Source organism: Neophocaena asiaeorientalis, unplaced genomic scaffold (assembly GCF_003031525.2).
Source record: "Neophocaena asiaeorientalis asiaeorientalis breed wild unplaced genomic scaffold, Neophocaena_asiaeorientalis_V1.1 scaffold240, whole genome shotgun sequence".
NCBI classification, from domain to species: Eukaryota; Metazoa; Chordata; class Mammalia; order Artiodactyla; family Phocoenidae; genus Neophocaena; species Neophocaena asiaeorientalis.
Window position 1 is genome coordinate 7,314,281 of NW_020185331.1, and position 27,839 is coordinate 7,342,119.

At 45.5% G+C, this 27,839-nt stretch overlaps 1 protein-coding gene across 1 annotated transcript in view; it reads left to right on the forward strand.

Annotated features, from left to right (window-relative positions):
• Positions 1-27,839, forward strand: part of SORCS3 (sortilin related VPS10 domain containing receptor 3) — a 590,148-nt gene that overhangs the window by 161,452 nt on the left and 400,857 nt on the right. Inside the window, exon 2 of the mRNA XM_024734978.1 lies at positions 17,044-17,111. Within this exon, the coding sequence (XP_024590746.1) occupies positions 17,044-17,111 (68 nt within the window). The remainder of the gene's footprint in view (positions 1-17,043; positions 17,112-27,839) is intronic.

Sequence of the window (27,839 nt, forward strand, 5' to 3'; positions counted from 1 at the left end):
GAGATGTGGCGTTCCAAAAGGAGGGGGCAGGTCTGAGTGGTTTCTTGATAAACACTCTTTAGGGCAGGTGGTATTTAGTCTACCTGTAGGAAGATGTCTGATAGGTTCTTAATCTCTTCTCTCAAGGAGTTTACAATCATCTATCTATGGAAATTAGATCTACATAAATTAAGTCATTAGAAAAATAATTCCACATGCATCAAGGCTATAAGCCTTAAATGCTGCACGTGCTCTATGAGTGGTGTCCTGGGTACTTTTTCTGCATAACAAACCACCCCAAAATTTAGCAGTGCAAAAGGAAAACATTGTATTATGTTCACGATTCTGTGTGTTGAGGATTTTGGCTGGGCACTATGTATACCGTGTCTGAAACCTCAGCTGGAAAGATTCAGAGCTGAGGCTGACTCAACAGCTGGGGCTGCAAGGCATCTGAAGCTGTCTTCCCTCGTAGCTGGTGACTGATGCTCACGCTTCAGTGGGTCCTCAGTTGGGCTGTGAGCTGAAACACTGTGGCCCCTGCATGCGGTCTTCCCTACTGTGGTCCGGTTTGGGCATCCTCACGCATGGCACTGGCACCTTGAGAGCAACCACCCTAAGAGTGCACAGCTAACCATGGAGGTCACTTGGCACTACTTCCTCTATGCACTGTTGGTCAATATAGTAACAAAGATATGCCTGCTTTCAAAGGGAGGGACATGAACTCCGTCTACCACTCAATAGGAAGAGTGTCAAGGTCAAACTGGAAGATAAGCATGTGGGATGGGAGATACTGGGAAATAAGTTGGCCATAGTTGGAGAGATGAATTTGGACTGGGGTAAGGAGCGATGACTCTCTGCTGGGGATGGGGCTTGAGCTGGTGCTTGAAGGGTGGGTCGGTGGATGCTGGCAGGGAGAAAAGGACACATGCATGTTGTTGGGGACAGAGGGGAGGATTTGTGTTTCTTTGGGGCTATCTAGTCAATCTCATTAATGCTGAGGACAACTAAATAGGCTAAGGAAGAAATCCTACAATGGGATACAGCAATTTAAAGCAAATGGCTTCCTTCTAGGCATCCATTCGACACATTCAACATCAAGTTTAAAGTTCCTTGTGCTCACCCAAGTTGATCAGCCTTGTTAAAATGGAAAGCCATTTCTCTTTATTTTTTCCCATGGTTTGATTTTCTGCTTTATTCTGGAGTGAGAGGAGCTACTACACCATGGAATTACGAGTCACAAAATTTTTGAGTTAGTGCAGTAAGTACACTAGAAATCACGTTAAATAAAATACTTGCTTACTTGCCTTTCCCTCCTTCCATTAGATTGAGAGTCCCTGGAGAAACAAAACCATGTGCAACCTTTTCCAGCTTCTCCAGCAGAACCAGATACATAGTAGATGCTCAGCACAAGATTATTTGGATGGATAACCTTCATTCAAGGTTGAGGGAAAGCAGTGCTGAACACCTGGGCACTTTTATGCCGTGTTTCTGCTCCTTATTTTGTACTCCTTGTCTCAGAATCCAACCAGCTTCTCTGTGCTCCTTATTCCTCTAGCACAAGAATCTGATCTGTCCCTAATTTCTGTTTCTGTATCTGACAGTCCCTGTCCCAGAACTGAAGCTTTAATGTCCAAGCACACACCTTGTCTGTGGTAGGGAGATTGCTTAGACCAGGGTCAACACACGAGGAGGCTGCAGGCTCCCTTTCCCCTTTTCCTTGGCAAGTCTCCCTGACCTGACTCTTTTACTGAATCTGAGATACGTGAGGAACTTATTTTTTACGGAGATATTTTGTGAGAGATAAATTTCTCGGGACCATGGCCATGGATTCTTAGCCAAAGGAAGGACAAGTAGATATGATCAAATGTGTGCTAGTGAATCAATACAAATAAATGATGTGTTCTTTGTTATGATGTCCTAGGCTACATGAGAGAGGGCTCTTAAATCATCCACCATCAGCCACTGGAGCTTCTCCTTTCCAAGGAGTTACGTGGAGACAAAGTCCAGGCTTATGTTATTTTAGGCAAAATCCAGATAACTTTCTAGCGGTTTGGCTGCTAGAGTAATGCTAGCAACTGCAAAAGACCAGAGGGGAGCAATTCTTCTCTGGGTCTGGCATGGCCCTGAACATACCCTAAATATTTTCTACCTCTAATGTCTGGGATTTATGAGTACTCTCTTGCTTGAGTAGATGATCCTTTTACTCTATGATTCAGAACTCTGGGTTGTTTTTGTTTTTTTTGCGGTACGCGGGCCTCTCACTGTTGTGGCCTCTCCCGTTACGGAGCACAGGCTCCGGACACGCAGGCTCAGCGGCCATGGCTCAGGGGCCCAGCCGCTCTGCGGCATGTGGGATCTTCCCAGACCGGGGCACGAACCCGTGTCCCCTGCATCGGCAGGGGGGGGCCCCCCCCCCCCGCCCCCCCGGATCTGGCATGGCCCTGAACATACCCTAAATATTTTCTACCTCTAATGTCTGGGATTTATGAGTACTCTCTTGCTTGAGTAGATGATCCTTTTACTCTATGATTCAGAACTCTGGGTTGTTTTTGTTTTTTTTGCGGTACGCGGGCCTCTCACTGTTGTGGCCTCTCCCGTTACGGAGCACAGGCTCCGGACACGCAGGCTCAGCGGCCATGGCTCAGGGGCCCAGCCGCTCTGCGGCATGTGGGATCTTCCCAGACCGGGGCACGAACCCGTGTCCCCTGCATCGGCAGGCGGACTCTCAACCACTGCGCCACCAGGGAAGCCCCAGAACTCTGGGTTTTGATCAAGTGCTTGTCCATGAGCTTGAGCCTGAGACTAAAATTGACACCCCCTCCCCACTTCCCACCTCATGAACGGGATGGCCCTTCATCTGTTTGGTATTGGGATGCGTCTGCCATGGTCAAATTCTCTGGGCAGCCCACAGGTGAGATCCAAGCAAGCAGTGTGCTAAAGGGGCTCAAGAGGTAACCGGAAATGTGAATGAGGCCAGGAAATGTTAATTGAGCGAAGAAGATTCTCAGAAGTTCAGGCAGTTGGGCAGGAAGTAACACACAGACCCTTCAGTTCCCTAGGCAAATGGGCGAGAACAAGATGGGGCAGAAGGAGCAATTTGGCCACGAGCATGTTTCCAACAATGGGAGGATGCATAGTCGCAGGGAAATAACTTGAACACCCATTCCACCAAGCTGGGGCATGAAATGAGGGTTAGACTGTGGGAACATATGAGATGGTCCTCCTGCGAGTGTTGGAGCTGGATTTCAAGCCCAAGCCTTCGAATTAAAATGAAGTACGTTAACTTCCTTGGAAACCTCAGAGGCCTCTTTGACTCCATGCTTTTCTGTTATACACTATTTGCAAATTTTAGCAACAGTTTTCGTAGGGCTCCCACCACCCCCCCTTCTTTCTTTCCTTCTCTACGGCCATTATCTTAGTTCAGATCTCTTATCTCTTATATTGGGACCGTTGTAGTATCCTTCTCACCAGACTCCCTGTTTTTCATCTTCACTGATCCACCCTTCATACCCGACAGTTTTGTTTCCAAAATGCAGGTGCCACCTGCTCAAGCACAGCAGACGTTTCTATGCTGTTTACTGAGTAGAGTTGAAACTCTTTAACCTGATGTGCTAGGCAGAATAGTGTCCTCCCAAAAGATGTCCATGTCCTGATTCCTGGAACCTGTGAATATGTTAGGTTGCATAGAAAAGGGGAGATAAGATAGTAGATGGAAATAAGGTTGTAATCAGTTGCGTGTAAGATAAAGTGATGATTATCCTGGGTTACCTGGCTGGGTCCAGTGTTATCAGAAGGATCCTTAAATGGGAAAAAGAGAGGAAGAAGAGTCAGAGTGATGCAGTGTGAGACTCAACCAATCATTGCTGGCTTTGAAGATGGAGGGGGACCAGGAACCAAGGAATGCACGCAGCCTCTAGAAGCTTGAAAAGGCAAGAAACGGATCCTCCCCTAGAGCCTCCAGGAGGAATGTAGGAATACAGCCCTGCCGACACCTTGATTTTAGCCTTTGAAACCCATTTTGGACTTCTGATCTCCAAAGCTGTAAGATAATACATTTGTGTTGTTTCAAGCCACTTTATTTGTAGTAATCTGTTACATCAGCAATAGAAATTTACACACCTAGTAGTTAAAATCATCACTGTCTTACCCCAGCCTGGGTCTCCATCTCCTTCTCCATGTACCTGAAGCTCTAACCTCTGCAGACCCCAGCCCCACCCCCGCCCCCCGCCCCAGGCCTGTAATGTGACAGGCAATTTCAACCTAACTGTGTCTTCTCGTGCCGCATCTGTAGCCTGAAAAGGTTGTTGCCTTCTTCACCTACTAAAAATAAGCCACTTCAAATAGTACCTCTTATAAAAATTTTCATGGAGAGTAATCCTCTACTTCATCCCTGTTAGGGAATCACTCATTTCTGTCACGTGACAACCTTGCTGGGTTACTGTGAGATTCCCATGAGACAATAGGTGAAATGACTTACAACCTGGTGTAAGTCAGAGCGATTCCAGCTTTCACTGAAGGTAGTCGTATAAATGTGTATCTCTCTGGTTGCACCGAAAGTGTCAGGAACATTGTGTCCTTCATCCCTCCATCCCCCACAGCAATGAGCATGGTGCATCGACCATAAGAGACACTGTGTAGTAATTTGTAGTGTTGAATAGGAGACAGGTTGTGAGAAATGCCAGATCACAGGATTAGGTGATGGGTCATTCACTCCACCCTTGTATACAGGGAATCTGGGACATGCTGGGTACTGTCCCAGGTGCTGAAGATATAGTAGTGAAAAATAGGACAGACTGTTGTGTGGCCCTGAGGCATCTTACAGTCTAGTCAAATCCCTGCTCTTGGTCCCTTGCACTGGTAGCTAGCTCCAATCTGGGGATATCTGCTTATCCCTCGAAAATCCACTTGGTTCGGCAGCTACAATGGTTTGGCTGAGAGCTCTTTCAGCTCCTGAGACCTAAGAGGGAATGATGCCCCTTGACAGGAGTGCGGAAGGAAGGGGAGTATGCGTGCCTACAGGGAGGTCCAGTGGAGACGGACCCTGAAATGAAAAGTGGCAAGTGGGTAGGATCGCACACCAGGCAACATGGGCTTGATGAGCCTGTGATCTTCCCGTTGCTGAGGCTGTCAATGCGTGTCCACACAAAGCAAGCACCAGCGCTCAGGGAGTGCTCTAGGCTTTCATGTCTACATCAGTGAGAGGCCTTGTGAAGCTGCTCTTTATTTTCTGAGCTGCCAGTTGTCGTCGCCAAAGAAGTGACGCGCTCCCTCTTGGGACATGGCATTTTCCTACTCGGGTGGGCAAATGACCTGGTTTGCTCAGAGACAAACCAGGATGGCAGGAACCTAGTATATGACGAGGCCTGAGAATGTACCTGGCACATAAGCCTAATCCTCACAGCAGTGCAGTGAAGGGAGTGATACTGGTCTCATTTTCCAGACGAGGACATGGAGGCTCCACAGGGTTAGCCACTTGCCTCAGGTTACACAGAGAGTAAGTGGCAGAGCCTGGATTCCACACCAAGACTGTCTGGGTTAGAGCTTTTGATCTATTACTAAGGTAACAGATAGCTTACATTTGCCTCTCTGTTGATGAGTATCTCTGGAAGCTTCACACTAGTGGCTTTGGAGCCATGGTTTCATCTTTCATCTGCTCACACCTGTTTCTGTCCTTGGCCTCCTCATGAGGGTGGTGCTGGTGGTGGTTGGATGGAAGGAATGATGGACATATAGGAGGGTATGAGCTCAGACTCCTAGTTAATGGTATACTTTGAGCTAATTAACTCTGGTTCTGGTGCGCTCTCATCATGTAGTACAGACACTGGCAGGGAATTCTGAGCTAATTTGACACCCCCCCCCCCCTTACTGGGCTGCATGCTACCTAAATCATTTCCAAGAGATGGCTGTCTCTTTCATTTTCAGTCCCTTAGGGAATGAGAGTGAACGGATTTTTAATTCACTTTTAATGGCTCGTTACACAAAACCAGAACAACCTCCCACTATCCAACAGCCATTTTTCACAAGCTCCTTGTTTCAACAACACTGCATTTTCATTTCCTTGGTCTGCCACTTGCCTTGTTCAGCTACCACATTCTGCAAAGTACTTTCTTAACAATGGCCCCATTTTAAGTAGAGCTACTAATACCTGTTAAATTCTGTATCTCTGATCCCTTCCTTGGATCATGGGGGAACAGACGTGCCCGTGTTTGGGTTCTGACTCCTACCTCTCCCTAGCTGCATGGCCTGGACGGTTTGCTCATCTGGACAATGTGGGTAATGATATCTACCCTTCACTGTGGTTATGCCCATTACCTATGTAATGCACATAGAGCACCAAGCACAGTGCTGGGCACTTTGTAGGTGCTCAGCATCTGTTAGCATCCCCACCTCTGCCCTTTCTATGTTTGTTCTTCTCTTGTCTAAATTACTTAATCAAGTCATGCTTTTGTCTGTAGGTGTGATGTTTTCTTTAGTCTACCTCCCATCAGATATAGGTATATATCTTTGTCCTCTCTAGACGTCCCTAGAGAATACCAACTCTTGAAAACTTAATGCAGTCATACAAGAAGGTTGCTTTCACCATCTTCCCTCCCTGCCCGTGTGTTCCCTTTATCTTACCCTCTTGTGGACATTCTTGAAGTTCTTTCATAGCCATTTTGAATTCTTTCTTCCTAATTTACCTAAAAAAAAGATACCCTTGAAAAACTGTGAAAGATATTCCAGAAAGAAGAGGGCTGGGAATTTCCATTCCCCACCCGTCTCTTATGACCTTACTTGTGCCTCTCATCCTTTATGAGGACAACTTGATCACCCCAGCCCAGACTCATCTTCTCCTCCCTTGAACGCCTATGGCAACACTCTCAGTTCATCGAATGTGTCATATCTCTGTTAGTTAATAGGCAGCATGTTAATGAAGAGTGTGATAATACTCTTGGATAATAATGAGAAAAACGAGGTCTGTCCTGAAGGAGCACATCCCCTCGTGGTGGAGGTGCATATGCAAAGAGAAGATTATAGTGTAATCTAGTGAGTAGTATACTTGGAGGTATGGGCAACAAGGTAGGGGAGCATGGATTACGGGGGATCCATTCTGTCTTGGAGGACAGGTGAGACACCAGAGTGTTGATGGTATTTGAGCTGGGCCTTAAAGAATGAGATCCTCAGGTGGAGAGTGGGAGAAGGGCTTTCAGAGGAGAGAAAAGAGCTTGTGTGAAAGTGTGGGAGCGTGGAACAAGGAGAAACGTGGGTATTCTGGTGTGGCTAGAATTTAGATGTTATTTTGGGAAAGTGGCTCTAGAAGAGGGTTAAAATGTCAACTGGGGCCAGGTTGAGAAAGATCTTCTATGCTATGCTGAGGAATTTCTTTTTTTTTTTTACATCTTTATTAGAGTATAATTGCTTTACAATGGTGTGTTAGTTTCTGCTTTATAACAAAGTGAATCAGTTATACATAAACATATGTTCCCATATCTCTTCCCTCTTGCATCTCCCTCCCTCCCACACTCCCTATCCCACCCCTCCAGGCGGTCACAAAGCACCGAGCTGATCTCCCTGTTATGCTGAAGAATTTGATCTTAAAGGCGGCCTGAAGCCACTAGAGATTGTTTGGCAGTAGGCAACGGGATTCCACCTCTGCTTTAGAAAGGTCATTCTGGTGTAAGGATGGAAGAGGGGTGAACGCCAGAAATTAAGTCAGCTAGTTATTTTGAAGGTCTCTGCAGTCATCTAGTAGCTCAATCCAGTGGTCCATTCTTCATCTTTTTTGTCCATGAACTGCCTGCCGCATTTCACACAGCCAATCACTCCTTCCTCCTTGAAACCCATACTCTGCTCGGCTTCCAGAACACATGCTGTCCTGAATTTCCTCTAACCTCACAGATCATTCTGTGTCAGTGAGGGTCCCTGACACTAGGTATTTCTCAAGAAAAGACGTTGAATGCAGGAACTGATTTACAAGAGTGCCAGCAAGGCTGGAGGAACAAGGAGGAGAAAATATAGTTGCTCAAATTTGGTAAGTGCAGAAACTGTTACCCCCTGCCCAGGAGGAGGAAAGGCAGTACAAGAGGCCAAGGGTCTCTCCCACCCAGATTCCTGGGGCTGTGCTGAGCTGCACAAGCCCTTCATTTCACTGAGACCCAGCACCGCTGCTGTTGGTACCACTGGCTCTGTTGCTGCTGTTGTCTTGTCACTCAAAAACAAAGTGTGAGGAGAGGAGCTTTTCCCTTGTCCACATGTCCCCCGAGTGACCCCACCCCAACTGGCAGAATTGGAAGCCAGATGACAGGAGAGTCTTAGAAATACGCTTCTCAGGGTCCTGGTTATCTGTGATACTTAGGCAGGAAAGTGGGCCGAGAGTGAACATCACAGTCTACCCTTTTAGCTACTCTGAGTGTCCATTTCCATCCCCTATTCATAAGTAGCCTCCTCTCTTCCTGTTGGTTCAGTGGTAACATGTGAAGCTCAGAATAGCTGGGTATTAGTTTCAGCTTCCAGTTCAATGGAACAGGTGTGTTTTCTCCTTAGGAACCAAGATTTATCAACAGAGCCGAAAGCTGTGTGGATGTGAAGAAAATACTCTGTGATGGCTTATTGCGAGGAATAATGAGAGGAGCGCTCCCACTTTTGCCCCTTGATTCCCAGACCTTTGTATTTTGTCCATTTACTAGTCGAATCCACATCCTAGAAGACAGCACCACAACCTCATGCAGTGCCGGCTTCTAGCTAGATGTGTCATTGAATCTTCGGAAGTCCATCCAATCATTGTATCAGGTCATCTGCTTCTGGCGGATGTAGTTTGTGGGAAGACCAGTGAATTCCATGGACAGGCCCATGACAACACTTCATTTGCTGTGAAACGAGTTTCTTTGTTAGAAGCAATTGTGTGGGATATCATGACGGTGAATAAGGCACTCTGAAATGGAAAGATTTTGATTCTAGCGTGTTTACCGCAGGCAAGGAAAGCAAGTCCGAGGAGAAGAAATTGCTTCCTCTATGTGATGGGAGGGGGACAGTGCAATCAACTTGCCACCAGGTGCCATGTTGAGGCTCAGCACTGATTTCTGAGGTTGGCAGATTGGGAACTGCAGTGACGATGCCCATGTCAGCCTCGGCGAGGGGAAGTCCATGGCAAACATAGGCAAAGCCTCCATCTCTGCCACAGTGGCCACCATACACAGGAGCCCACAGGACAAACAGGGGCATCTGGGGAGAAAGGCTTACCGGCCTCAACAGAAGGCCGTTGTGTTCATATGCTTATTGAGAGACTCCTCCGTAGTAAGTACCGTTTGGTGAGTGTTCGCACAGGACACAGACATTCACTGTGCCAGTTCTGAGAGGTTGAAGCACATACTGGTTTCTTCTCATTCCCCGATCTCTCAGTGCTGAAACGCCCCAGCTTTCGATCCTTATCTCTCTACTCTATCCACACTCCATCTCCTGGTGACCTAACCTAGTCTCATGTCTTTAAATACCATCTAATCACTGATGACTCCCCAATTGAGATTTTTTAGCCTAGACTCTCTGCGCTGAACTCCAGACTCGTTTATTCAGCTATTTGACTTCTCCGCTCGAATTCTCTTAGGCATCTCAAACTTAATGTCCAAAGCTAAACTTCTCAGCTTTCCTCCCAACCTCCTTCTCCTACAGTCTCCATCTCATAAAATGGCAACTCTATGCTTCTAATTACTTAGTCCCAAACTCTGAGGGTCATTTTGGACTATTCTCTTTCCTTCACGCCCTATATCCAATTTGTCAGCAAATCTTCTTGACTCTACCTTCAAAATATCTTCAGATCATGTTTCTTTTCCTGTCCACGGCTGTTGCTCTCGTCTACCCTGTACCATGTTTCACCTGGATGATTACAACAGGATCCTAATTCACTTTTGTCTCCTCGATGCCTCTCTCAACACAGTAACCAGAAGCACCCTGTGAAAACTTAAGTCCTCTAGTAAAATCCTCTAGTAGCTTCTCATCTCACTCAGTAAGAGCCAGTCCTTCACAAGTCCCAGCAAGATCTAAGCCTCCCCAAATTTCCTGGACCTCATCTCCTACTACTCTCCCTGTCTCTCCGCTCCATCCTCATTGGGCTCCTTGCTGTTTCTTGAATATGTCAGGCACATTCCTGCCTCAGGATCTTTGCATTTGCCTTTTTTCTCTGCCTGTAATGTTTATTACCCAGATAGCCACATGGCTTCATCCCTTACCTCATTCAGGGTTTTGCTTGAGTGTCAGTTTTTCACAGAGAACTTTCCTGGGCTCCTTCTATACTGCTTCAGCCTGCATAGCCCTGGACCACGCCTGCATACGAGCACTTGCTCTAAGTGCTGATATGTCCATCATCTAACCCACCATCATCTGACTACTATGTCACTTACCTACTTATGTGTTTGTTTATCTCCCTTGCCAGAATATAAACTCTATGGGGGCAGAGAAGCTGGTTTGTTGTCTTCACTGCTGAATCCATAGCACTTGGCCACGAGGAAGCATTCCATACATATTTGCTTAGTGAATGAATGAAAACATTATGAAGATGATCCAGTGGACTGCAACACATTTCAGAGGACTTGATGTTTGTCTTGCTAAGTGTGGGATGAGGGTGGACTCAGGGCTCATGCTGAGGTTCTATCTTGAACCACAGAGTTGATGATCTGCCCTTCAAAAAAAACAGGGAACGGGATAACCGGTTTGTGAAATTGCATGCAATGGAACAAGATGACAAAGATGATATTTCTTGTACAATTCCTTGTCCTCTCAGCTAGATTGTAAACTCACGGTGGGCAGGGAGCACAATTTATGTTATTCTGAACTTGGCATATACCTAGCACAGTTCTGGATACCCAGTTGGTGCCCAGACATTGTTAGACTGGGGGTCAGTTGGGCTGTGGACTGTAAATATTCAGTTTCTGTTCCCGGTGGGGAGTGACTCATGAAGTGGGAGGAGGGCTCCAGAATCCAGACTCTGCTGAGACTGAAAAATGCACTTTTGTGTACACTCCCCGAGGAGTAGGTTTTAGCATCCTTACTACGTTACCACTGTGAATCACTTTCGGTAAAGAAGGCCACCGTCCATATTCCAATTGGCTGGAAACAAAGAACTGTCAGGTAGGGGCAGGCATGAGGTGGTGAGAGGTGAGGGGGACCTGGAGGGGACACGCATAGAACCCCATGGATTGAAAGGTACCAAGGTTTCAGGAAGGTTTAATGAACTAAAGTAATTTTCCTTCAGAGTAAAATTTTACAGGCACTAAAGGTCCTCATTTCACTGAATGTGCTCACGGGCGAGAGCGTCCCAGTGATTTATGAATTTTCAGATTATGCATTATCCTTTCAGAGGACAGGAATCCCCCGGGGCTTTCTGCTTTGCTTCTAAAGCGGAAGCTGAGTGCGGGAGCCTAGTGAACATACCGGGTCTGATTTGCAGCCTGCTGTGTTGCAGCTGGGGTCTAGAAGGGGTGGGTATTTTTCAGAAGGAGCTTAGCAACGCTAGGATCTGAATCCCCCTCACCCCATCAGATAAGGATGACTTGCAACCCTTGTCTCCTGAAGGGCAATTATCATATTAATCACTCACATTTGCATAGTACAGCTTCTAAAGCAGGTCAGCTTTCCTTATTTGATTCAAATCAAAACTCCTGTGAGGCTGGCAGGGGAAGGAGAATCATTATCCCCATTTTAGGAAACTGGAACAGATACTGAAAACGTTAGTAAGTTGGTCAGGCTCGCCCAGTAGCATATGGTGATATTGGGTTTTGAGTGCAGCCCTCTAGTTGCAAGTGCTCTGTTCTTTCCATGCTGCCGGGCGAGCCCCATCCAGGAGGCAGACGGCTGGACCCAATGGGTCCTGTCTTCATGAAATGTAAAATCTTCCTAAAGAAGATCATACATTAAGGGAGAGTATACATTTCATGAAGACAGGCGCCATTTCTCTTTTGATCACTTTATCACCACGGATCCTATGCTGTGTTTGGCATAAGGCAGGAATAGAAGAATGAACGGGAGAGGGGATGTGACAAATGAAGACATTAGTTACTTGGCATTGTGTGTGTCTAAAGATCAGGCAGTTGGCTGAGGGCTGGCCTGAGCACCTGGGGGCAGCAGAAGACATTAGATGCCGGGGGACAAGAAGATTGGAGGTGGGTGGTCAGCAAGGGCAGCACCAATGGATTTTGTAAGAGGCCAGCCATGTCCCTTATTGTCACCTAATTATATGAGTCGCTTATTACAATACAGTCCCTTAACATATATATATAATACATATAATATGTGTGTGTATAGATGTATATATGAACACACAGTAAGCCTTTTGTTATAATATAGTCATCTAATATACAATATATTGATATTATATATGTAATATATAGTAATATTACATGGTATATGTTTATACATAGTAAGGCTCTTGTTATAATACAGTCCCTCATTATCACCCTCTTCATGCTTATAAAACTTTTTGTCAGTCCATAGTTGACTACAGGCTGGGCTTCCTCTGTCCTTCCTGCACGATTCCATTGTCCTTTGTGCCTTCTTTCTCACCTTGGAACAGCCTGACCGTGTCTCCGAGTGGTTGGTGTCCCCATGTGTTGATACTGCACTCAGCACATGACTGTTCTAGCCCCTAATGGCCCATTCTGCTCTACCTCTGTGCTGTTTCTTGTAACTGAAATGGCACCCTTCTGCCCTGCTTTTTTTCTATCTATTTTTGTCCAGCTAAAATATGAAGGAAAGAAAGAAAGACAGGGAGGGAGGGAAGGATAAAGAGAGAGACCAGACAGGCAAGGGAGTAAAGCTCCATTTCTCTGTCTCCAAATTCTTCATACTTCAAGTTTTGGCTCATGTAATCTTTCCTTCGTGAAGACTTTGTTGACCACATTTTCTGGACTTAATTGCTTCCTCCTTTCAACTCTTATCTCACATTATCTGCACCTCTCAGATACACTTATCATCTCATCCCTTCTTTTACTGTCATTCATTTATAATTCATTCAGTGGACCTTATATAGCACCTGCCATGTGTCAGGTGTTGTGCTAGGCATTGGGGATGCAGAGTTGAATGAGACCTGATTTTTTACCTCAAAGAGGTCACAATCTAACAGACAAGACAGACATATGGAGAAGTCACGTTAATCCAGTTTGATAAAAGCTATAAGAGATGTATGAACAAATGCTCTTCCAGAGAATATGTCTGATGCCAGTTTACAGTTATATGTGCCTATACAGAGGAGCTCTTATATATGTGGCTTTACTACTGTGTGTGCACCTGTACGTGTATAGCTTATATTAAGAGAAAACTTCTATTTACTCATGAATAATTCCAATTTATTTTCATTTCTCCTGCTGTCTAAAATCCCCCTAGGATTTGTAGCCTGTTGGTCAAAGAGAAACTTTTTGACAAAGCTTATTTGACAAACCTGGCTCTCCCAATAGTTTGTCTAGTTATTTCCTCATTACACATCTCTGTTTCCTATTTCTTTCTCCAAGAACAAAGAAAACAAAAGTTACCTTCACCCCTGGGCCTTGAGCTCTGTATCTTTCCCCGATTCCCAGAGTTTAGCAGATGTCTTTCTAATTCACATAAGAGGAGCTCAGTAAATATTTGTGGAATTCATGATTGAGTGATAAACTCCTTGAGAGCAAGGATGTGCCCACCTCTCAGTTTGCCTGCTCATTGCCTTGCACACGAAAAGCTCACATAAACATCTGCCGAACGGAGGAGCATTGCATCAGAGCGGAACAAGCATGGTGGAGTCTCATAGCCCTGGGTGGGAATGCTGGCTCTGTCTCTTGCTAGTTGTGTGCCTTGGGGAGCAAATTGCTAAACTCTTAGGACTCACTTTCCTCATCTGTAAAATGCAGATGCTATATTACATCTGCTCAGTCTCAGAAGTGTGTTGTGAGGACTGAGAAGCACCCAGTGTAGTATTTAGCACATAATAAGGGTTCAATTAATGTTAGGTCCCTGCTTTTCCTTCTTTGAATTTGACTGCCAACCCTCATCTGGGGGTATCTGCTGGAGAGGAGTCAAGTCAGGCTTTGCTGTGGCTCCCAGGGTAGCTCCTCCATCCTTCCTGCATGCCTCATCTATACACTGGTGATTCTTTGGTCACACTCACATCTTCTCGTTCTGATCTGAGTCCTCGCCCAGCAGCCCAGGGCTTGTTAGTGGGTTTAGTGCATCTGCTTTCAGTTTTCTGCCCTGGTAATCCCTTCTTTCTGGTGGCCTTTGGAAGGCTCTGAATGGTGAGAGAAGCCAGAGGTTGACAGGCTTTCTTTCAATCTTGGTTTTCTTTGCTAGGCACAGAATATCTTAAGGCTAAAGGTTACATGATCATGTCTTCATAACTTTATTATTGTCCTTCTCTGCTGGCTCCAGGGGAAAGGTAGCTTCCAGCCGCAATTCTCAGTGTTTGGACCTTTCCTCTGGGGAATGTTGGGGTGATTTTGTGGAGACATCTTCCTTCTGCATCTCCTATGGCCTGCTTTCTTTGTAAAGTCCACTCAATTTAAAGGCAAAGATGCTTTTAGAGATCAGGATTCCACCATAGTGGAAGGGTGGTGTCGCTGCCGCATGGAGTTGGGAGAGGAATCTTGGTGTGGTGGAGTCTTTCTCGAAGCGTGATCCTCTAATAGCCACAGGAAGCTTTCTGGACCCTCCCCAGGATCCACCAAGTCAAACTTGCTGGGAATGGGGCCAGGGAGTCTGCATTTAGCAGGCTCCCCAGTGACTGTTAGTCTCCAACTTTGCTCATGGAATGGGAAGAACTGTGCCCTGGGCGCTTGGTCAAGGCCACACATTGTTGGGACTTGAACTTGAGTCGTCTCCTCTCTCTGTGTCTCAGTTTCCTCATCTGTAAAATGAAGGTAATAGACTAGATTAACACCATCCCCTTCTGAAGACTATGCTTTACTGCTGAAACACCATTATCTTTCATTGACTCAAAAACGATGATTTGATTTGAGAAGATGGAAGGAAGGAGAGTGATCCAAGCCCTGGGTAAGGAGACACAGACACGTGAGAAGGGCTCTGCATTTTTGAGGGGTTTTCCAGACCCAGTTGTTTGTTAGGCAATCAGTTAAGTAACCTCAAAGCCCCAACATCTCTTGCTTCTTTCTTTGTGGGCTTTGCACTTTTTTGAGATTGTTTGATGTCCCTGAAGGCTTGATGTTGGGAGACAGTGAAGTTGTCTTAGTTGCTCCTGCAGATTCTAGATGGGTGTTCCGATCTGTTTCTAGAAGAGCATAGCTTTGAGTTTCTTTGTCTAGATTTTGGGATGGTCTGCACATAGGCACCCATGTTTTTACATAGGGACTGTGAAAGAAAGACTTCGTCAATGAAAGAAGTAAAATGAAGAGAAGTCTGGTGTGTATGTATGTGTATGTGTATGTGTTTGTATTAATTTAACAAATAGGAATTATCAGCACATTGCTATTTGGTTGGAGAAGGTTTGGATAAGTCTTGTCTTCATTAGCCCCTGCATTTTACAAATGAGGAAACTCGCTATTAATGGGAGAGGCATGGACCACTGAGTGACCATGGAGAACAATGCTTTGCAAAGGATACACGCTCCTTGCAGTTGTGCTATGCTAATAGGACAGGTAGCTTGGTGCCTTGGTACCTATTCTCCTGTTCTACAAATAGCCATGTCATTGATGTTCTTTGCTTGGCTGTTTCTTGCCAACCTACTACTCCCCATCACAGGACACAATCTGAGAGAAGACGTAAGAATCCTCCAGTCATGGCCCTGCAGAGAAGTTGAATGTCGCAAGTCAGCTTTTCCGGGGATTCTCTTTGACCCATAATGGATCTTATCCTGGCCTCTCATTTTTTCTTAGTTTACATAAAAGAGGTGGAAATGGTACTGACTGACCCCATGGGGTGCTGGATGAGAATAAATCTCAAAGTGAGTGTTTTGTCGTCGGTTAAATGCCACAAAAACGTTCAATATAATGGCTGATTATTTTTCTTTAATCTTAAATGGTTACCGAGAATGGGAAAGTCCCATCTTGGTAGCAGAAATTCATTTTCTCGGAAAGAGTTTAATGGGTGCTGTGCAAATGAACTGGAGGAAGTTAAATTGTGGAAGGCGAAGGAGCTGAGAAAAGTGAAATGAGTTGTGCGTTAAATTTAGATAAACACAATTATGTGTAACTGGCTTATCATGCGTGCAGGCAGACACTGTATGTTAGGCACCTGTGTTTTGATTAAAATCGATTCAGGTGCATATGTGCTTAGCATCCTGGTAGATATGGGGTTGTTCCTAAGCCACTGTCTGGGCGCACGAGGCATAGGCAGGGAAACGTTTGAGGTCTAGGTTCCCAGCTGGAGAAGTTAAAACGGCCTGGGACCAGCCTGGCCAATGGAAGATCATTTCAGAAAACTGCTAACCCTATTACAGGCTGTCCAGCTCTTTGACACATACAGCTTTCCTTCTGGGTTTCTTAGTTTCAACTGGAGTCACGAAAGTGGTCCTGGAGTCCAGTGGAGTCTAATGACCTGCTTACTCCATGGGTGGGACATGGTAGAAGGCAGGTGGCATCAGAGACTGTTGGGGGCTGGGCTTGCCTGTCATTCAAGCTTTTATGGCTTTGAGGCCCTGTGATGGGAACACAAAATCTCTTTGAACCTCTCTGTAGACACAGAATCAGGCCCAGTTCTTTCTTAGCCTCTTAGGTCTACATCTGTAAGTCAAAGTCATCTCCAGATCAAAAGCAAGCCCATCCTCTGATCTCTGGGTGGCCACACGTGTGAACAGAGCCAGCTGGCCTGTGCCTGACCTTGAAGGAGGACAGATGTGGAGAAACAACTGTCAGTACCCAGTTAATTCCTGTTGACATGTTTTATTTCAAATGCAAAGCATTGTCGGGATTAAAATAAATGCTACCAGTTACGGGGGAGCATTAAATTAATAATTTTTTTCCCCCTTGGTTGATCCTATAATACCCCTCAACTCCACAGATAAATTCTAAGCCCTCCATTGGGTGATTTGAGATGGACTGTACATTGTTACGCAAACTAAAGCCGGCTTCCTTTTTCTTCTTCTCCTCTGCCCTCCTCCTCACCCCCTCTCAGGTTATACTCATCCTGACGAAGCTGTATGACTTCAACCTGGGAAGCGTGACAGAGAGCTCACTTTGGAGGTAAGTGGGTTGGAGATTCTTACCTGGCTACTCGGGATCGGCTCACGTGAGGAATGCCAGCTAAGCAGTTGGAGAGCTTGTTCTGAAAGGAGCAGAAGATGGTCCTCCTCCTGGATGCCCCCTTTAATGCCCTGGGTGGCACTGATGGCCTCCATCTGCAGATGCCTTAGCACTCTGCTATCTCCCGTGGGGTCTGTCACATATTCTCCCTGGCACTGTGGTTGCTTCTGCGTTCCTGCAGCGTCTCCTTTGACTGGATAAACACAAATGTGGGTAGAGAGATCAGAGCACGCCTGGGGAAAGTGGAGGCCGTGGATAAGGGAGCGTGCTGTAGGAGGGATGCTGGCCTTGGCATGAGTCTCGGCCCAAGGACTGTTTCTTGTCCTTTGTGCCTGTAAGATGCTGTGATTCTTGAGAAGCCCATGATTCTGGGAAAAGACACATGTGGGAATCAGGCCCGTGTGATGACGTTTGTGGTCCCAAGCCTTCGTGTGCTTCTTCATCCATAAAATAATATTAAAAAATATATTTTACAACTGTACTGGTGTAAAGACAAATATATTAATACTGTATATTAAAACTTGTTTTCAGCCTAAAATATTCATTTTTTTTGTTTGTGGCTTTAAAAGAAATGACAGCATTTTTGTGAACCCTAGGCTCTGTGTCCATGTGCCTACAGGATAAATCAGCCCTGACGGAAGGCTGGGACAGGGAGAAGGATGTGGGTGGATTAAGTCAGAGAGGGCTTTCACAAAGCCATGAACCCTGCAGTCTCTCTGGCCAGGGGACGCCTCACACTCACTCCTCCATATACCTCCTCACATGCAAGTTCACGGTCGCCGCCACGCTGCTGGCAGTCACACAGGGCACCGGCAAGTTCCATCAGCCACTCTGAGTCAGCGCTTCATGCTCTGTGCTTATTACCTCCATAGGCCTCAAGAGGGCTGTGTATCCATTCCATTTGCTCTGCCACTTGTAAACACTGGGGAGAACACTGTCACGAAAGGCCATTCACTTGGCTGTGTCTTCATCCCAGCGCCAGTCCTGAGGGTCTGCTGGGGTTTTGGAGCAGGGGGGTCCGGGGCGTGAATATCAGCACGCCTGGCTGCTTCTTCATCTGATCTGTTTGCCGAGAATCAGCCAGAGCCTCTCTCCCGGGGAGGGGAGCAGTCACAGCATCTATTAAATATTTAGGGTTAATTGCTCATATCGATGGAGGCCTGCCTCCATTTGCACAGGATGTCCAAAACCTAATTTTGCTGCTCAGTGAAAACCGGCAGAGGTATAAGTAACCAGGTGCCTTCCGTAGATGAAAGCATGCCTGTTTCCACTCACGTGGGTCTCCTGGGGACTTAGAGCCTCAGAAACCATCCTCTGAGGCCCTGTCACAGGGATATGGTGGTGAGCCTTTAAGCCTGACTCCAGTGCTGTCTGCTTGGTGCAAATAATGAAACCAGAAAAGCCCACGCTTACGATGGGAAACAGCTGTACCTAGCAGCCCATGTTATAGGAAAGGTTTGCTAGTTTTAAAGGTGGACCAGGCAAAACCACGGGGCCGAAGCCAGGTGCTTAATGCCCGTAAGTGACAGAGTGTGTGCCCCACAGTCATAAGAGCCAGTGTATTCACTGGTGTGTGTCAAGGACAGCAGATGGCCAGGTGGCCCTAAGGGCACCTTGATGTCCCATTGCCGGGATTCAAATCACAGCTTGTCCACCCAAAGAGCTCTGTGGCTTTGGGCACTTTACCTAGCCTCTCTGGATCAGCTTCCCAGGGCTGCCGTAATCAAGGACCACAGGCTGGGTGGCTTCAAACAGCAGAAATGTATTCTCTCCCAGTCTGGAGGCCACAAGTCTGAAATCAAGGCATCTTTAGGGCCACCCTCCTTCTGGGGGCTCTAAGGGGAACCCTTCGTTGCCTCTTCCTGCTTCTGGTGTCTGTCGGTGTTCCTTGGGGCTGCATTACTCCACTCTCTGCCTTTAACATCTTCTCTGTGTCTGTGTCTTCTCCCCTTCTGTCCCTTAGAAGAACACTTAGCCATTGGAGTTAGGGCCCAGCCGGATAATCCAGGATGCTCTCATTTCCAGATCCTTACATCTGCAAAGACACTTTTTCGAAGATGGTCCCATTGCAGGTTTTGGGGGTTAGGACATATTTGGAACGGGGGCTGCCATTCAACCTACTTCACTCTCTTAAGTCTCAATTTCCCTGAATGTTAATTGGAGATAGTACAGATCCCACCTTTGCTCCAGACACAGTGTCCTTGCTGTTACTTGAACCAGCCAGCCTCTTCACCGGAGCCCTTCCACTCAGCTCTTTCCTGGGTCTGAGCGCTCTTCTTGCAGGGAGCAGGGCACACCCTCACTTCCCTCCTCTCTGCTCACCTCATCAGTGAGGCCTTTGCCTGAGGACTTGGCATTCCATCACTTGGCTGCATTTTCCTCCTTAGTACCTGTCACCCTCTAGCTGCTAAATATTTACTTATTGATTTATTTATATTCTACTTACACCCAGTAGCATCTAAGCTTGTAGTGAGAGATAATTTTTCCATTTTAATTCAGTGCCGTATCCTCAACACCTAGGACGGCATCTGGCACACAGGAGGTACTTGATAAGTGTTTGCTTGATGAATAAATTCATGGATGGGTTGGTTGCAAGGATTAAATGAAATATTAAATGTACAAACGTTTAGGACAGTTACCCACATGTGGGAAGTGCTCAGTTAATTATAATAATTAATGACTATTATAACCCTGTGTGTTTGTATAGTTTTGTTTGTAAGGATCCACTAATGCAGGGATCCATGGGATGGAAATTGTAGGGCACCAAAGGGATGTATTCTGCGCCATCTGGGAATTAGCACAGATCTTTGGGGGGATGGCAGGGGATAGGGAGGGGAGAAGAGTGATTTATAATGTTGTTCCTTCTGCTGATTGGGGGGAATTGGGATAGCAGTGGCTACCTAGTCAAAGACATTCTTTTGTAGAAAAAATTCTCTGAGCTGGGTGCTGGAATGATGGGCAGGATGCGATTTGGCAAACGGAAAGTGGAAAAATGCCCCTTGCACAGGGCAAAGTCCAGGCAAGGCTGGGCTGCAGGAGATAAGGTGGCCCGGGAAGGAGGCAGGGGAAGCAGCTGGGTGTTGGACCAGGTAGGGAGGGTGGGGGGACTCATCGAGTTCACAGAAGGGGTCAAATCAAAGGCAGTTACTCAGAGCATAGATTATCGATAACAGGGTATGTATGGTGTGACCTTTCAGGGATTTGAAAACGACTGGTGGCTATTATAGGCTTTCCCTCTGGATAAATGTTATGTGGATGTATTTTTGTGTCGTGATTCAGAGGGTTCACAGGTCTGATAAAGCCCAGCTTAGGAACCCCTGCAGAGGGTGTGATTGAGGAAAGGGACTGCTCCTAAACTTTGTGGGAATTATCCAACTTCCTGGGGCCTCACAGGGTGACTTCTTACTTTTTATTGTCTTCCCTACTCATCCCCTAAAGACCTGTGCCCTTGTCCTCTTTTCTATATTGCTAATGACGTATTTTACAGGTAGAGCCTAGAGCGCTATGGTCTTCCTTACTAACACAGTGAGCAGAGAAAAGAAGCTAAATTAAACACACACCCTTTCATTTTTGTGATTCAGTCCAACATGCCTAGCCAAGTTGAAATTGAATTTGGTGATTCTTCTTCAATTTTCTGTACAGCAGAGGCGCCTGGAGCAACAGCTGTCATGACAAGATGATGCTCCCTGCCAGGTTACAGTATGACATAATTATTTGTCTCACTGAATTAAGAATTGAAAAGCCATCTACTTCTAAATAGACAAAAGACCGTTTAAAGGCATTCTATAGTGTAGCAGTAGCGTGTGCCCTTGTGACCCTCTTTCTGGAACTCCTAGGTGCCAGTATACTGGGGGTGGTCAAAATTTTTTCTCTCCACCCACACGAGGATGGTTGCGTAAATCGGTCACCTAGCACAACCGTCTGTTGGCATCCGTTAGTCAAAGGACATTTTACGTATAGGACGTCAAGCTTGTAGAATTAATGAGGTTGGGGACTGACTTTTTAAAAAGACCCAGGGCTTCGCTTTCAGGGTGTTTTCAGTCCATAGTGTGTCAAGCCTGGAGGCTGTCCATCCATCAAGAGTGATCCTGGAGACCGACTCTGTTAGATTTTATAGAAGCCTGACCCAAAGAGGAGAGATGGGTCAAGGTTGGGAGGCTCAGCATCAATCAGTTGCCTCCTATTCAAAGTATTTAAAAGTGAAAGCTCTGGGACTGATGTCCTGGGTTCAAGTCCACACTCCTCCACTGAGCCACTAAGTGACCTTGAACATGTTTCTTCGCCTCTCTGTGCCTCCATTTCCTTATCTGTACAGTGAGGGTTATACTCGCACCCACCACGTAAAGTTGTGAGTCTTCATTGAAATAAAATATGTAAACTGCCTAGAAAAGTACCTGACATGCAGCGCCATGTGGGAGATGCTCAAGGAGAGTTAGTTGTCATCATATGATCCATGAGTAATTGAGCTGCTTCTCTCTGCTAGTTCCTTTACCTGAGCTGTCTTGTTCTATCTTTTGTAAGAAACTTGAGAGTCGAATATCACTGGCCCCAATTTACAGATGGGAACATTGAGCATTACAGAGGTTAAACAACTTGCCCTGGATCATGGAGCTAACAAGTAGGGGGATCCTACTGACTCCTGAGTCTGTGCTCATTCTACCCTGTGTGCTGTGTCTGATGTTGGGTGAGAGTGGATTTATGAACTCCTTCAGAATAAGAGATCTGTTTTTTTTAATGGGTAGGAGAATGGGATGACATGGAAAGTGGGAGAGGGAGAAATTCCCAGAGTGGGAAAATTGCTCTAGAGTGGTTGGGCTGGGATTTCGACTTCTAGGTTAAAACATTCCTTCTGCAATTGAGATGGATGCTCTGTGGAAATCTGTCCACAGAAATAGAAGAGGCACCACAAGAAGCTTCTACCAGCCTCCTGAGGACAGTTGTGCTGGTATCTTTAGGAGGGTGGGGTGCAGAACATACCTAGAGTCCTTAGCACGTGGTGCCTGGAAATGATACATTTCTATTGAGAGAATGTTCCGGAGTCTTCTCCTTTTTGTTTTTTGTTTTTAAGTAATTTTTATTGGAGTACAGTTGCTTTACAATGTTGTGCTAGTTTCTACTTTACAGCAAAGTGAATCAGCTATACGTAGGCATATATCCTCTCTTTTTTGGATTTCTTCTAGTCCAGCGCTGTCTGATTAGAAATATATGGGAGCCACATAATTTTCCAGCAGTCAATAATGTGAAAAGAAACAGTGGAGATTAATCTTATTAATAATTTTTCTTTGAGTTAAATAGAACTATCATTTCAATAGACAATTAATAAAAATAATTAATGGGCTATTTTGCCTTAGGGTTTTTTTGGTAGTAAGTCTTTGAAATCCAATGTGTATTTCACACTTAAGGGCATATCTCAGTTTGGACCGGCCACATTTTGAGTGTTTAATGTTAGTTAAATATGGCTAGTGGATACCATAGTGCCCAGTGGAGGTCTAGTAACCTGTCTCTCACATATTTTCAGTTCATTTGGGGGGGATCGTAACTTTTTTCACCTTAGAAATGCATATCTGTTTCATCAAAGGACAAGAGGGAAAAAATTCCACCGGTTCTGGAAGGCAATTATTTTATAATGTTATGGTACTGGGAATGTGTGCAGTGTCAAAGGCTGACCTGATCCATATTAAAACTCTGATCGTCTAAAAGGAAAGGAGGACTGTGGAAATCTGTCCACAGAAATAGAAGAGGCACCACAAGAACTTTTAAGTCTTTGAACTGTGATTCTTGGTTAATCTGAAATAATCATGGCTGTTGAGTCAAAGAGACTGAGGGTGAGAAAGGATCATAGCAAACGTTCTCTTTGAGCCCCAGAAACTTATTGTTTCAGAGATAAGGATGTGAGTTCAGGGAGAGGAAGACACTTTGCCTGAGTTTCCTGGATCAGAAGTCTGAGATTTAGAGCGCGCCCTGGCTCCTGCTGGTTCCTGATGTCCTTCCGTAAACTCACACATCCCCTAAATGGGAACCCTGGAACTGGATAGAGACAGCCCTCTTCTTTTTTAAAATTGAATTATAGTTGATTTATGATGTTGTGTTAAATTCTAATGTACAGCAAAGTGACTCAGTTATACATATATATGCATCCTTTTTCATATTCTTTTCTATTATGGTTAATCACAGGATATTGAATTTAGTTGCCTGTGCTCTACGGTAGGTCCTTGTTGTTCATCTGTTCTACATATAATAGTTTGCGTCTGCTGATCCCAAATCCCACTCCACGCCTCTCCCACCCCTCCTCCCCCTGGGCAACCACAAGTCTGTTTCTCTAAGTCTGTGAGTCTGTTTAGAGATAGCCCTCTTCTTCGCATCTCCTCCATTCCCAGCTGCAAATAGGCCACTGTTATATGGTGTACAGGCACCACGGGGCTCAATGGCTGGGTCACGCCCTCTCTCATTTCTGCGGCAACAGCATGTGGCACATGCTTTGGGACCATCTTCATGTCCCTTTGCACATATGGGTGTGTGCATCTCTGCCGAGTTCGGGGGCATTCGTGGTCCTTAATTTGGGAGCAAGGGTGCCACTTTTCTTTGAACGTGGTACCTATGAAAAGGTTGATTAATCCATTGCTTGAGGTTTTTGAGTCTTTAGTTTAGAACATAAGTCACGGCGGGGACTGGCAGATCACTTCTTGGACTCGGTTCTATATGTCTTAAACATTAACACTTAGACTGATAAACAAACACATTGCCCTCCCCTAAGAAATTGTTTTTGGGTTTCCCTGGTGGCACAGTGGTTGAGAATCTGCCTGCTAATGCAGGGGACACGGGTTCGAGCCCTGGTCTGGGAGGATCCCCCATGCCACGGAGCAGCTGGGCCCGTGAGCCACAACTACTGAGCCTGCGCGTCTGGAGCCTGTGCTCCACAACAAGAGGCCGCGATAGTGAGAGGCCCGCGCACCGCGGTGAAGAGTGGCCCCCGCTTGCCGCAACTAGAGAAAGCCCTCGCACAGAAACGAAGACCCAACGCAGCAAAAATAAATAAATAAATTGATAAACTCCTACCCCCAACATCTTCTTTAAAAAAAAAAAATTGTTTTTAAGATATCATTTTCTGGAGGTAGATGAGCTGGCAAGCAATCCCCAGCTTCCATCTGTCCATCTCAAGCACTAGTCTTTAGTAAAGGTCCGTGAGAGGCCAGCTTCTGATCGGGTGCGATGTCTCCACGTGAGCTTTCCCCTGGAATTTCTACTGGATTGGGGTCCTCACAGAGCTAAATGAATTTGCAGTTGTCTTGGCGTAAGAGGAACCAGGAATCCTTTACAGTGGGTGGTACCCCTGCATTGCTACATTACCTCAGTTCCCTCCCCCCACCTTACTCCATTTCACCCACCCGCAGCCTGGCAGTGTGGGAGACATTCTGCTCTTGGAAAAGCAGCGAGGCTTCTCAGACACTGCTCCTGTATGCCTGGCCTCAGGACCTGCAGCTCAGGGGGGCTTTAGGTCGAGGGGTTCCTGGTTAGGGTCCCACTTCCTGGTCACATCCTCCTGGATACCTTCCCCGACCCTCCTCCCTGGATTGGGCGCCTCTCCTCTGCTTACCACTGCTGTCTCATCCTTACACTGTGGTGTTCATTTGTTCCCAGCCTGGGAGCCTCTCGCAAGCAGGGACCACGTGCTCTTCCTGCTTCTGGATCTACACTGCCCGGCACTCGGGCTGCACTAAATAAAGGCTAAAAGAACTGAACTGAAGTACGAATAGCCCCGAAGCAGTCCCAGCCCCAGCCCCGTCTTGTCCTGTTGCTTTCCACGTATTGAGTTGTCTATCCCCCTGCCACTGGGGAATCCTGTAACTTTTCATCTAGTTTGCAAGCTGTTGTCTGGACCATTTATTTCCTCCTCTAATTGTTCTGTCAGTGACCTTTCTGGGAGACCTTTGGATTTATTAATTTTTTTGTTTGCCAAGAAAACCCTGATAATAATTGCTAAGACTTCCCAGGAGTTATTAGTTTACAAATTTTAATGACATTCATGATTTATTTATGTGCTTCCCTCCCTCCACAGCTGTTCACCCCAATTCCTTGGTGGAATTCCTGCTGAATCTGAGTGAATTAATGGAAACAAAACTGCAGATTGGAATGACATTTTTTTTTCCTAGGCTGTTAATTAAAAGCTTTCCATCCTATTCGCTAGGCTCTTCATATGTGAGGTCCCGAAGGCTGGGCAGGTACAGGCTGTGAAATCCTCCCTCTAGAACTGGGGCCTTTGTCTGTTTGCTTTCAGTGGTAAAAATCTGGTGAAAACTCCTGAATTGGTCACAGAGCATTCAGATGAACAGATATTAACTGAGCATTCATTATGTAAGCAGTCCTGTGCTCATTGCTGGGTGATGCCGAATAAGTATGTCATGATTGCTATCCTCGAGGAATGTTTAATTCAGTTGAAAGGTAAGATTAACGCATATAGGAAACAATGTCAGGCATATGCAAGTATATATGTATGTATATGCGAAACACATCGCATTCTGTGATGAGTGGCCCGACTGTAGAAATACTTACATTTTTATTATTATCACACCTCATTCCGTGAGGATGCAGAGCAATTCCAGGAATGAATTAGAGAAATGATCAATGTGTCTCATGTATTTTGTTTTGCTGTTTAATAGAAAACATCTTATTTCTCCATTAGGGTGTGAAACTTTTCAGAGGAAAGACTGTTTCATGTGAGAACTAGTAGTTTCCATAATTCTCAGAAACACCTGGTGACAGATGGGATTGAGTATGTGTAGTGGTTGAAGAAGTGGGTCCTGAATTCAGATCGCCTGGATGTGAATCCCAGATCTACTGCTTGCTAACTGTACCACCTTAAGCAGTGTTTTCATTTCTGTAAGCTTTGGTTTACCTATCCATGTAGTGGGATGATAGTAAGACCTATCTCATGGAAGCTTTGTGAGGTTTCAGTGAGATAATGCGTGGAATGCAAAATGCCTACTATCTAGTTAGTACTTAATGTAATAATTATTATTTGTTCGTAGGCTCATATCCTCCTAGCCCAGCAGCTTCTACCAGCCTCCTGAGGACGGTTGTGCTGGTATCTTTAGGAGGGTGGGGTGCAGAGCATACCTAGAGTCCTAAGCACGTGGTGCCTGGAAATGACACATTTCTTTTGAGAGAATGTTCCGGAGTCTTCTCCTTTTTTTTTTTTTTAATTAAGTTTTATTGGAGTATAGTTGCTTTACACAATGTTGTGTTAGTTTCTACTGTACAGCAAAGTGAGTCAGCTATACGTAAACATATATCCTCTCTTTTTTGGATTTCTTTCCCATTTAGGTCACCACAGAGCCTTGAGTAGAGTTCCCTGTGCTATACAGTAGGTTCTTATTAGTTATCTATTTTATACATAGTATCAATAGTGTATATAGGTCAATCGCAATCTCCCAATTCATCCCATCCGCCCCTTCCTCCTGGTATCCATACGTTTGTTCTCTATGTCTGTGTCTCCGTTTCTGCTTTGCAAGTAAAATGACCTACACCATTTTTCTAGATTCCACGTATATACGTTAATATACGATATTTGTTTTTCTCTTTCTGACTTACTTCACTCTGTATGGCAGTCTCTCGGTTCATCCACGTCTCTACAGATGACCCAATTTCATTCCTTTTTATGGCTGAGTAATATTCCATTGTATATATGTACCACATCTTCTTTATCCATTCCTCTGTTGATAGACATTTAGGTTGCTTCCATGTCCTGGCTATTGTAAATAGTGCTGCATTGAACATTGGGGTGCGTGTGTCTTTTGGAATTATGGTTTTCTCTGGGTATATGCCCAGTAGTGGGATTGCTGGGTCATATGGTAATTCTATTTTTAGTTTTTTAAGGAACCTCCATACTGTTCTCCATAGTGGCTGTATCAATTTACATTCCTACCCACAGTGCAAGAGGGTTCCCTTTTCTCCACACCCTCTCCAGCATTTATTGTTTGTAGATTTTGTGATGATGGCCATTCTGACCGGTGGGAGGTGATATGTCATTGTAGTTTTGATTTGCATTTCTCTAATGATTGGTGATGTTGAGCATCCTGTCATGTGTTTGTTGGCCATCTGTTTGTCTTCTCCTTTAGACACTCATCTGTGCTTGGCAAAAGGGAAAGGTTAATATATTTCTTGGTTTTCCTACATCAGCTGCAGCTGCTGCTGATTTGGGGTATAGGATGCCAAGCACCGTCTGATTTAAGTTCCCCTAACACAGGGTTGAGTTAACTCATCCATTGCTGGAAATTGTCTTTCTAATGCAAGTATTGGGGGAGGTAAGCCCATTGAAGAGCTTTGTCCTTCCCAAGGAATTAACATGGAAGGCAGGGTGGGGTCATCCATGTTTCTCAGATTTGGTGTAGCCTCAGAATTACTTGTGGATTTTGTTAAAAAATCTAGATTCCTGGCCCCTAACCAAGAGATTCCAATTTGGTAAGGCTGGGTGTTACTTAGGATGTATACTTTTAAAAGCTCTGTGGTTGGTTCTGATTTTCAGGCCAGATTGGGAGCCACTGAGCTCAGAGGAAGCTTGTGTTCTAGGCCCATCTCAGTTGCTAATTGATTGAATTACTCATGCCATCCTTCTGTTTCCTCATAAAGGTTTTCGATGAAGTGATCTCAAATCCCTTTCAACTCCAAGTC